This window comes from Scyliorhinus canicula, chromosome 21, assembly GCF_902713615.1.
Source record: "Scyliorhinus canicula chromosome 21, sScyCan1.1, whole genome shotgun sequence".
Lineage (NCBI taxonomy): Eukaryota > Metazoa > Chordata > Chondrichthyes > Carcharhiniformes > Scyliorhinidae > Scyliorhinus > Scyliorhinus canicula.
The window spans coordinates 15,657,112-15,669,696 of NC_052166.1; the positions used below are offsets into that span (position 1 = coordinate 15,657,112).

The 12,585-nt window shown below is 51.5% G+C and overlaps 1 protein-coding gene across 1 annotated transcript in view; it reads right to left on the bottom strand.

The window, feature by feature from the left end:
* The window catches only part of LOC119955701 (ectonucleoside triphosphate diphosphohydrolase 2-like), an 84,742-nt gene that overhangs the window by 18,581 nt on the left and 53,576 nt on the right, over positions 1 to 12,585 (bottom strand). The window contains exons 6-7 of the mRNA XM_038782165.1: positions 12,282 to 12,551; positions 3,453 to 3,572 (exon numbers count right to left, since the gene is read on the bottom strand). Of these exons, the coding sequence (XP_038638093.1) occupies positions 3,453 to 3,572; positions 12,282 to 12,551 (390 nt within the window). The remainder of the gene's footprint in view (positions 1 to 3,452; positions 3,573 to 12,281; positions 12,552 to 12,585) is intronic.

The following is a 12,585-nucleotide window of genomic DNA, read 5'->3' on the forward strand; positions in this document are numbered from 1 at the left end:
GTAGGGCTATGACTAGTGGTGTTCTGCAGGGATCAGTGCTGGGACCTTTGCTGCTCGTTAAATCATTTGGAGGAAAATGTAACTCGTCTGATTAGTAAGTTTGCAGACGGCACAAAGGTTGGTGGAATTACGGATAGTGATAAGGACTGTCAGAGGATACAGCAGAATTTAGATCGTTTGGAGACTTGGGCGGCGAGATGGCAGATAGAGTTTAATTTGGGAAAATGTGAGGTGATGCATTTTGGACGGTCTAATACAGGTAGGGAATATACAGTGAATGGTAGAACCCTCAAGAGTATTGATGGAGAGATCTTGGTGTACAGGTCCACAGGTCACTGAAAAGGGCAACACAGGTGCAGAAGGCAGTCAAGAAGGCATTCGGCATGCTTGCCTTCATTGGCCGGGGTATTGAGTATAAGAATTGGCAAGTCATGTTGCAGTTGTATAGAACCTTAGTTCAGCCACACTTGGAGTGTAGCGTTCAATTCTGGTCGCCACACTACCAGAAGGATGTGGAGGCTTTAGAGAGGGTGCAGAAGCGATTTACCAGGACGTTGCCTGGTATGGAGGGCATTAGCTATGAGGAGAGGTTGAATAAACTTGGTTTGTTCTCACTGGAATGAAGAAGGTTGAGGGGTGACCTGATAGAGGTCTACAAAATTATGAGTGGCATAGACAGAGTGGATGGTCAGAGATTTTTTCCCAAGGTAGAGGGGTCAATTACTAGGGGCATAGGTTTAAGGTGTGAGGGGCAAGGTTTAGAGGAGATGTACGAGGCAAGTTTTTTACACAGAGGGTAGTGGGTGCCTGGAACTCGCTGCTGGAGGAGGTGGTGGAAGCAGGGACAATAGTGACGTTTAAGGGGCATCTTGAGAAATACATGAATAGGATGGGAATAGAGGGATACGGACCCCGGAAATGTAGAAGATTTTAGTTTAAATGGGCCGTATGGTCGGCTCAGGCTTGGAGGGCCGAAGGGCCTGTTCTTGTGCTGTACTTTTCTTTGTTCTTTGTTCTTTTGTGGATCCTTCCACCTTGCACTTCCTGCTGGTCCTGCACTCCCTCTGGCTGCACCTCTCTTTCCACAGGCCGCTCTTGGGGACACTGCCTCAGACACCAGCCGTTCTCTCCCTTCTGGCACTCTCCTCCTCTCCAGAGGAGGTACATCCAGCAGAGTAGACAGTCCGCATTTGCTGGAATATGGACACCACAGTATAATTCACTGAACAGTGTGCTCAGCAAAAAGCCTCTAAGAAAGCTTGTAAATCGAAAAGTACTCCAGAAATGCTCCTACAACAAACTCTCACCTAAACTCCATCTATTCACATTGCGACGGCTCTAGTCAACTTTTATCCTCCCCGGATTAAGTTTGAATTAAAAACACGATGGCCACTTGCCCATGTGACCTGTACACTGACTGCAAAATTGCACAGGCCATGTAAATTTTCATAAACTGAGGGCATTACGGTGGCGCAGGTTCGATCCCGGCTCTGGGTCACTGTCCGTGTTGAGTTTTCACGTTCTCCCAGTGTTTGCGTGGGTTTCGCTTCCACAACCCAAAGATGTGCAGGGTAGGTGGATTGGCGACATTAAATTGAATTAGGTATTCTATATTTATTTTTTTAAATGTAAAAATTTCATAAACTGGCTTTTCAATTGGCTTAATTGCTCGTTGAAATGTCAGCGGGCGAATTACTGTGTATGCCTAACAGCCATAATGTAGTGCGATGACGTCAGGACACACATCCGGTGTTTTCTCGCGGGATTTCACAGGAGTTCGGGTCAGCTGCACGCCCACTCCTACAGTGTAAAATTCTGACCATAGGGATCAGCCCTGCGATGAACTGGACAGAGGGAGAAATCGCAGCCCCCGACTGGATACTGAGGCACATCCAATGGAAGGGCAGTGGTTGCTGTCTACATGGACTTCAGTAAGACCTTTGACAAGCTCTCTCACGGCAGACTGATATAAAAGGTGAAGTCACACGGGATCAGGGGTGAGCTGGCAAAATGGATACAGAACTGGTTCAGTCATAGAAAACAGGATAGTGGTGAATGGGTGCTTTTCTGAATGGAGGGCTGTGACTAGTGGTGTTCTGAGATCAGTGCTGAGACCTTTGTTGTTCATAATATATATATATAAATGATTTGAAGAAAAATGTAGCTAATCTGATTAGCGGACTCCACAAAGGTTGGTGGAGTTGCGGATTGTCAGAGGATACAGCATATATAGATCGGTTGGAGACTTGGGCGGAGAAATGACAGTTGGAGTTTGATCCGGATAAATGTGAGGTAATGCATTTTGGAGGGTCTAATACATACATAGAACATAGAAACGTACAGCACAGAACAGGCCCTTCGGCCCTCGATGTTATGCCGAGCAGGTGGGAATTATACAGTAAATAGCAGAACCCATCGGAGTATTGACAGGCAGAGGGATCTGGGCGTACAGGTCCATAAATCACTGGAAGTTGCAACCCAGGTGGATAAGGTAGTCAAGAAAGCATACGGCATGCTTGCCTTAATTGATCGGGCATTGAGTACAAAAATTGACAAGTCATGCTGCAGCTGTTCAGAATCTTAGTTAGACCATTGTATTCAATTTCGGTCGCCACACTACCAGAAGAATGTGGATGCTTTGGAGAGGATACAGAAGAGGTTCACCAGGATGTTGCTTGGTCTGCAGGGTATTAGCTATGTGGCGAGGTTGGATAAACTCAGATTGTTTTCACTGAAACGGTGGAGGTTGAAGGGCGACCTGATAGAGGTTTACAAAATAATGAGTGGCATGGACAGAGTAGATAGTCAGACGCTTTTTCCCAGGGTGTAATCATTTACTAAGGGGTATAGGTTTAAGGTGTGAGGGGAAAGTTTAGAGGGGATGTGCGAGGCAAGTTTTTTACACAGAGGGTGGTGAGCACCTGGAACGCACTGACAGGTAAGGTGGTGGAAGCAGATACGATAGTGATGTTTAAGAGGCATCTTGGTGAATACATAAATAGGATGGGAATAGAGGGATATGGACTCCGGAAGTGCAGAAGGTTTTAGTTTCGACAGGTATCATGATCGGCGCGTGCTCGGAGGGCTGAGGACTTATTCCTGAGCTGTATTGCTCTTTGTTCAATATTGGGCCTGAAGCTAGGTTCACATGAAACCAATGGGGAGCATGAACCAGCTGGGCAACCCCAGGCAGTTCACTAGCAATGTGGTGGGGAGAGGTGTGTGTGAGCGGGGGGGGGGGGGGGGGGGGGGGGGGGAAGAGTGATTGGTAGATGATTGGGGAAGATAGGGAGCTAGTCAAGAGAGACAAAGGGGTTGAGGTTGAGAAAGGATTCTGAGGAGAGAGAGAGACGATTCAGTAGAGAGAGAGGAGTGCGAGAGAGAAAGGAAGAGAGGGGCTTTAGACAAGAGGGATGAAGGGTTGTGTGTTGTACTCTGTTATTTACAATCACCTCCTTGAAGTTCATTCCACAGATGGTATCAGTTGCTTGCTTCAGATCCCCGGGTGATTTAATACTCATCTTCAAAGTTGTTTTCAGGAAATCCACCGTGTAATAGAATGCCGCAAAGGCCTGCGCATAGAGAAGAAGCAATGTTATCAGATTAACTGCAATCTCCAGCTAACATATGTTAAACCTCAACTGTAACAGAAGGATATCTATCAACAGGATGTAACTAAGTGCAGAAAAATGATTTTCATTGCAAAGTGGCTCAAGCTGGAGACAGAATTCTTCACAAATAGAAAGACACTGCTATATTTAGATCGATCCCTCTACACCAGGGATGGGCAAACTACGGCCCGCCAAAGGTATTTCTGCGGCCCACCAAGTCACTAAAAAAAAAAAAAAAAAAATTTTAAAAAAAAAATTTTTTTTTTTTTTTAAATTTTTTTTTAAGGTTAATGGGGGGGGGGGTGCTGTTGGGTTACTTACTGGTATAGGGTGGATACGTTGACTTGAGTAGGGTGATCATTGCTCGGCACAACGTCGAGGGCCGAAGGGCCTGTTCTGTGCTGTACTGTTCTATGTTCTATATGAGGCGCCCAGAATCATAACCGGGTGAAGTAATTATTTTACTTTATATACGTACTATGCGGCCCTTTGTGAATTGTGAATTTCTGAATGTGGCCCTTGCACGGAAAAGTTTGCCCACCCCTGCTCTACACTGTCCCCATCAAACACTCCAGGACAGGTTCAGCACGGGGTTAGATACAGAGTAAAGCTCCCTCTACACTATCTCTGTTAAAGACCCCCTGGTCACGTACAGCATGGGGTTAGATACAGAGTAAAGCTCCCTCTACACTGCTCCCATCAAACACTCCCAGGACAGATACAACACAGGGTTAGATTCAGAGTAAAGCTCCCTCTACATTGTCACTAATTTGATATCCACCTGCTCTATAAAACAGCAAAACCAGTTACTGTCACAGAAGAAAATTTCCCCTACCCTTGTTTGAAATGATGCAATAGGATCTCCACAGGTTCCTGTTAGTGTCCAAAAGCTTTATCTTCAATTATGGGAAAGCCAAGGATTATCTGTTGTGTGTGTGTGTGTGCCCCTCCCCCCCGGGGCATGTTCAGAACCCGGAGTGGAGGCTGGGTTATGGGATGATCCTAGAGGGAATAAGGATGCTTGGAACAAAGCAGTGATCGGTGAGAATGCAATGGGAAGTTTGAGACACTGCACAAGTGTTTATCAGGCTAGTCTGCCAGAGACTTTGAACAAGAGCATGCATTTGGTTAAGAATTCTTTATAACAGTGGTTGACATCATGAGAAAGTGGATTAAAAGCCAAGGTTAGTGAATTCAGTATGCTCATGCATAGGTGCCCATCATTCTGAGCTGGGCAGGGCTCTCCATCAGCTGCAGGACTGGATGGGTAAAGGGGCAACTAATGAAAGGTTTGGTCAGCTTGGAGTTTGGATACTTGCTCCCATGTTCCACTGATCACCTCATGTCCCTGTTCTCTAAAGTTACACGGCTAATGGTAGATTAGTTGATCAAAATCTCATTAACTGTTTTGAGGAGGTAACAGTGAGAGTAGGCAATGGTCATGCAGTGATTTATCTGGATATTCCAAAGGCCTTTGATGAATGTGGTGGTACGGATATGAGCTCTGCCATTGGTGCAGCGCACTGGCTCCCCATTGGCTCTGGCTGGTCATGTGCCTCTCGTCCGATTGGTTGGGACTAGTCATGTGACTGCTCTCCAATTGGTCGAGAGGCAAGTAGGCCCCACCTCCGAGGTGGGGTATAAGTACCCAGCATTCCCGGCGGTCGGCCTTACTCTGTAGTCGACCACCGGGCTAACAACTAGCTGATTAAAGCCACAGTTCGGATCCTAATTGTGTCTTGAGTCGAATTGATGGTACATCAATGAGGTGCCCAATGATAAGGCCAGAGAATGTAGAGTCAGGACAAGTGGCAGAATGAATTTCTAGCTGACTTCAAGGCAGAAAGCAGAGTGGGAGTAAAGGGTGGTTATTCAAGGTAGCAGAAGGTGGGAAGTGGGTGTTCCACAGGAGCCAGTGCTGGGATCACTACTGTTCATAAGAACATAAGAACTAGGAGCAGGAGTCGGCCATCTGGCCCCTCGAGCCTGCTCCGCCATTCATTGAGATCATGGCTGATCTTTTCTGGACTCAGCTTCACTTTCCGGCCCGAACACCATAACCCTTAATCCCTTTATTCTTCAAAAAACTATCTATCTTTATCTTAAAAACATTTAATGAAGGAGCCTCAACTACTTCACTGGGCAAGGAATTCCATAGATTCACAACCCTTTGGGTGAAGAAGTTCCTCCTAAACTCAGTCCTAAATCTACTTCCACAATTTATATCAACAATTTCAACTTTAGACTCAATAATACAATTTCTAAATTTGTAGATGACACCACATTGGGGGCATGGGGGAAGATGGAGTCAATACCGAGGAGCATTATAACAAATTATAGGGGGGACATTACTAAACTTGCAGAATTGACAAATAATTGGCAAATGAAATTCAACACAGATAAATGTGAGGTGGTACATTTTGGTAGGAAGAACAGAGAGGTAATTTATTACTTGGAAAGTGTAAGTCTGGATGAGGTAGAGCAACAAGGAGATCTCAGAGTACAAACCAATCACTAAAGGTTGTACCACAAGTTAGCCAATAACAAATGTAAACAAATACTAGGGGCGGGATTCTCCTCCCAGCGACGCGGGAATCGCAAATCGCAATCGGGCGGAGGATCAGGTGTCAGCCAGAAACGAGGTTGGCGTTGGGCTCCCAACGGAACGCCATGCTTCGGTGCCTCGATGGCGGTGATCATGCGTTCCATGTCGGCATGGGCATGCAAATGTACAGGAGCGGCCATTAGCATATCATTAATGGACACGATCCAGTAGTCTCCGGCCTCCTGCGATGCTCCTCCTCTGCCAGCGTGGTTCACTTATGGGAGCATTTAAAAACAGGAACCAGGCGCCCTAGCTGCTGAGGGTGAGAAGAGATAAGACATATTTCCAAAGGCACAACCATGGGGTTGTCAGTTGTGCCGCTGACTGGGGGGATGTCTGCCAGGGCCAGGGGAGTAACAGTAGGTGACAGGAGATGAGCTGTAGGTTTGGGGTGACCGTGCCCGGGCCGCCATTTCCACGGCTTTCCACCGTGTCCCATAACTGTGCGGAGCGCCACCAACCGTATGGTTGCCTCCGCTACATGGGCAGCGTGCATAACACCTTTGTCCTGGGACATTCAACGCTTCCCGACACCTTCGAGGCACTCCTCCGGGTGAGGGATTGGCTCTGGGCGACAGGGGTTATACGCTGTGGTCATGGCGGATGACACCTATCCGTAGGCCTTGGACCGAAGCGCAGAACCAGCTGCATGGGCATCACTGAGCGGTGCATAAGCATGCTGAAGGTGTGGGTCAGGTGCCTGGACCGCTCGGTGGGGCCCTCCAGAACAGCCCTCGGAGCGACTCGCGAGTCATGGTGGCCTGCTGCGTCCTCCACAACATCGCACCGCAGAGGGGCGACATGCTGGAAGAGGAGGTGGAGGAACGGAATGCCACGTCCGATGAGGAGGATGGCCACATGGGAAGGACATGAGGCCCTGGGCAGACAGGAGGCTGCACGACGTGTGTGCCAGGGCCGCCACACATGGGACAGTGATTGCCTGCAGGCTAGCCGACTAGGGGGCCTATCCACCGGCAGCTTAACTGTCCCATCCCACCCCCATACTACATCCCTCACGGACTCTCCCCCCCTCCCTGAACCCCATCCCTCCACCCCAGCACCCTCAACGCCTCCGAGGCCCCCACTAGCTGCATAACAGTGGTTGCCCTTGATCGGCAGCATCAGCAGGTCAGGTCCATGGGGCAGAAGATGATGATGACCTGCTCCTCCATGAATTCTGGTGCTCCGCAACATCTGACTCCTGTCCCAGTGTCACATTCCACTGCCTGCCCGGTGATCCCTGCATGCATGCTGGCCATTCCATCACATGCACCCACAGTCTTTCTGGGGGAGGGGGAGGGTGGCAGTTTGGGTGGGTGGCAAGCGGTGATCGGTCACAAGGCGCCCCTGAAGCTCAGGCCTAGGCCCCTGCCACCTCCAAAGGCGGCCATTGGGAGTACCCCCGATTGCCCTGGGGGCCCCGGTGCATGCTGTCCTCCTACACCCGCACCCCACATTACTGGCCTCCCCACACCCAACTCCTCTAAACCACTCCTCCTCCTGCACAGTGGCACATCCTTGCACCCAGCACAGTCCTTATCTCACATTCTGCGAACAGAGGGCCTAGGCAGGACGGAACGCGGTGCACATGTGTTTATTGGTAACAGTGCTCTGTATAGAAACTGTGCCCTAGCCCCTAATGCTATCTTATGTGCTGCATCCGTGCTAACTTAACTGGTGTCTAACTTTCTAACCTTACGTGCCCGAACTCTCCATCCAGGTGGTTCCCCCAGGCGGTACATCAGGAGTATCCTGTCCTGTGACCTGGGTCCCCTTTGGCGGCCGTCCTCTGGAGTGACTGGGCCGGAATGGGCCTGGCAGTCTTCCAAAGGACGTGTGGTGCCACCTTGTTATACCCGTTGCCCATTGAATGTGCCGGGGACGGGGGTCTGAGACTGTTCTGGCACCTTCCCTCCGGGTGTCACCGGCACAGCCCCATCAGCTTCTCCCTCGTTGTGCCCGATGGACCTCAAGCCACTCCTTCGGACAGGGGTGCGGCCGGAGTGAGCTCCGGGGGCTCTGCCATTGCCTGGCACCTCAAGTCCTGGTAGACCCGCTCTCGTCTCAAACAGGGTGTCTATGCTTGCAGCCATGGAGAACAGGAACTGTGCCACATTCCTCTGGGGCTGTGCACGTCCTTCTGGGACTGTGCCACGTCCTTCTGGGATTGTGCCACGTCCTTCTGGGACTAAGCCACGTCCTTCTTGGACTGAGCCAAGTCCCTCTGGGACTGAGCCAAGTCCCTCTGGGACTGTGCCAGGTCACTCAGGCATCGTGTCAGGCCTCTCTGGGACTGGCTGAGGTTAGTGAGCACAATTCTCTCAACGCCCACAGCCCTGGCCCATTGTGACAGGGCCACGCTCTGGAGCGCCGCAGCAATGCCCATGTGGCCCTGGTACATGCTTGCCTGTGATATGGCTGCCCTGCCCTGGGCCTCAGCCACTGCCTGCACAGAATACCACAGTCCTTGGACATCCTGACCCCTGGCCGATACCTTTGCACCCAAGGCCTTCACCGCGGGCGCCACCCGTGCAGTGTTGCCCTGTGTAGCATGCATGATTGGCACTGCCTCCTGCTCCTGCAGGCGGTTGGACTCCTCCAACTGCACTTGCAGGTGCTGGATGGTTGCTGACCATCCTTCCTGTAGGTCCCCCGTTCTGCGCCTGCATCTCCAACATCGACGGAACCGCCCTTTCCAAAAGCGCTGCCCGCATCCAAGTGTCTCACGGTGCGCTGCCCTGTCTGGGTGGCAGCTAGTCCTTGGGATCGGGCCGCTCTCTGACCAGCCACACCTCGGGGGTGCCTATCTCCACGATATACTACTGCAAGTGTGTATGGTGCGCACCAGATAGTGTTCCAGGAGCCTCTTCACTAAAGCACCCAACCAAGGTGAATGTCTCTGGGATGGTGGAGGGTGTTGGAGACAGTTGTGACGAGAAGTCGGTATTGTCCCGGAAATGTGATCCGGGGTGTTGCAGGGTTGTAGTTGGAGTGTAGGAGCCTGGACGGTCCCGCTTCGTCATCAGGTGAGTCGCGGAGTTGCAGCTTGGGGGGGAGGGGCAGACACCGGCCAGTTATGCATCTTCTGGCGTTGACCCTGCACAAGACAAGACGCATAAGGATATCGCGAGTAGGCATGGTTTGGGCGGAGTGGCTTACGTGTCATAGGGACATCGCAACACTTTGGGGCTCACTTGCTTGTCCTATCTCTGCCTCTGCGACTGCCCGCTCCCCACCCCACCAACCAGGTCCATTGCTCTTTGCTCCATAATAGTGAGGGGCCACAAGTCCGGCAGGTCTCCGTCCGGTCTTTTCACTCACCAGCGGTTGTGGGCTGCCTTCTCCTGGGGGGGGGGGGGAGGGCAGATAATGCACACCGTGAGACACTTGGATGCGGGCAGCATAGGGTGTCCTAAACTGATGGCATGGTGTGCGGTACAGGTGTTGGCATGTGGTGCAGGGTGGGGTGTGAGTCGGCTGCAGGCAAGTGGGGTGCGGTCACCCTCTTGGGGGGGGGGAGGTGAGGGGTGGGGGTGTGTGGGTCAGGGGTGGTGCTAGGGGCACGGAGGTGGTGACTCTCTGGGCGAAATTCTCCGACCCCCACGACGGGTCGGAGAATAGCGGGAGGGCCTTCCCGACATTTTTCCCGCCCTCCTGCTATTCTCCCCCCCCCCCCCCCCCCCCCCTCCCCCCAACTCCCGACACGAATCGCTGCCGCCGTTTTTTTACGGCCGGCAGCGATTCACAGCTGTTCGATGGGCCGAAGTCCCAGCCCTTTACGCTGTTTTTACGAACGGCAAACAGACCTGGTCTGGCCGTTCGTAAAAACGGCGGGAACAACTCGCTTTTTATAACCATGGCACCGATTGGCACGGCAGTACCACGGCCGTGCCAAGGGTGCCATGGGCCCGCGATCGGTGGGCACCGATCGCGGGCAGCGGGCCCGATGCCTGCGCACTATTTGTCCTTCCGCCGCCCCGCAGTATCCATTCGCAGGGCGGCTGAGGGGCATCCCGGTCCGCGCATGCGCGGGTTTCGCGCAAATACGCGATGACGTCATCCGCGCATGCGCGGGTTGGAGTCTTCCAATCCGCGCATGCGCGGCTGACGTCATATGACGCGTCAGCCGGCGCTAACTCCGACAAGCGGGTTTAACGAAATTCGTTAAGCCCGTGATGCCGGAGCTTGCGGCGTCGGGCTGCTAGCCCCGACTGGGGACCAGAATCGGTTCCCGGTCGGGAAGGGGCGCGCTGGCGTCAAACCCGCCCGGGTTTGACGCCAGCCTTACGATTTCTCCCGTTTTGGGAGAATCGCGCCCACTATGTCTGGCCTGGGGGTTTGCCCATCCTAACCCAGTACTGCCTACCAGTTTGCCTGGTTACCCTTCCACCCCCCACAAACATTCCCACTGCCGCCGCACACCACGCCTACCTGCAATCTCCCCATGCTTGTCTTGTGTCTTGCAGGAGGTCATGCAGCTTTTTCCGACACTGTTGGTCAGTCCTCAGGGTGGGGCCCACAGCACTCATGGCCTCGGCAACCTGCGTCCAAGCCCTGTTTATGTCGGTGAGTGACAGCATCCTTCCCACCCCAGGGAACAAGGTGTCCTGCCTCTCCTCCATGGCATCCAGCAGTATCTCGAGATCTGCATCAAAAAAACCTTGGGGCTGCTCTTCCTGCCTGGAATGAGAGTGCGTGGAGAGCTGAGTGCTTATATGCAGCTCCAGCTTGTCCAGCTATCCAGTGCCAATCCTGCCCTTAGCGAGTCCAACACCAGCATCAATTTGAATTGCACGTGGCGCGATCGTTGGCCTATTAGCATGTCCTGAATTTCTCCGGGACCGGCGTTGCCATTGGGACTGTGGAACACCCACATTCAGTCCTGCGTCAACACTTAGACTCTCAAATATTGAGCATTGATAAACCCAAACTTCAAGAACTGTGCACTTCTGAACACTTAATTGGAGAAAGCATATGGAGGCACTGCAGAGTGGGCAGGAATAATCTACAAGGACGATACCAGAAATGTGTGCGTAGAATCCTAGAATCCCGCCAGTACAGAAGAAGACCATTCAACCCATCGAGTCTGCACTGACCCTCTGAAAGAGCACCCGACCTAGGCCCATTAGGGTATCTCCGCAATCCTGTAACCCTATCTAACCTGCACATTTTAGGACACTACGGGGCAGTTGATCATGGCCAATCCACCTAACCTGCACACCTTGGGACTGAGGGAGGAAACCCACACACTCACAGGGAGAAAGTGCAAACTCCACACAGTCACCCAAGGCCGAATTGAACCCAGGTCTCTGGTGCTGTGAGGCTAACCACTGTGCCACCGTGCTGCCGAATACGCATTAGAGCCAAAGAAAGTGTGTTCATAACGCAGACAGCTTCTGAGTGTCAACCTACAAATCCTTCCAAAGACGCCAATGGCTGGTGGTAGAGTGGGAGAGACTCCTGGGCAGCCAAGCTTGATACGCAGGGAATGCCCATCAAGCTATAAGCCTCTGGAGACAGACTAGTGACCTCTTCCAGGAATTACCAGCTGGGGAAACAGACAAAAGTCTACCTTAGTGCACCCCTAGGTGCAGAAAGAGAATTGGAATGGAACTGGCATATCCAGAAAGGATTGAGAAGCTGAGGTCTCTTCTCGATAGAAAACGGAAGGTTGAGGGGTGGCTGAATCGAGGTGTTTAAAATTCTGGAAGGTTTTGGTGAAGTGGATAGAGAGAGAACGTTTCCTCTTGTGGGGAAGAGCAGAACCAGAGACCGTCAATATCAGACATTCCCCGAGAAATCCAGTCGGGAATTCAGAAATTCTTTACTCAAAGAGTGGTGAGAACGTGGAACTCACCATCACTGGGAGTGGTTGAAGTGAACAGTGTTGATGTATTTGAGGGGAAACAAGACAAGTGTCTGAGGGAGAAGAGAATGAGGGTTACGATGGTGGATTTAGATGTGAAAAGATGGGAGGAGGCTAGAGTGGAGCATAAACACCAACAGGGACTGGATGGGCTGAAGAGCCTGCTCATGTGAACTGATGTAAAGTGATATAAAATTACCAGAAAGTCGCCTGTAACCTCGGGTTGATGGACATCATCAAAAGCACAGCTGCTGTAGCTACAAGTATCAAAGTCGAAGATGGAGCTGACAATTTTATAACACTCGGTGGAGTTTGAAGAGCCGTCGAAGGTTACTGTTTGCTTGGGTGAGTAACTTGGACCACTTTCATTAGCAGTGCACCAACTACTGAATATAAATTCCTGAGGATAACTGATGTTGTAGCCTTGTGGCATGCAGGGGTTGATAATGTCGCTCTTGTAACCTTTGGCCTGAAGGAGAAGCAACAGGACCGGCAATTAATTA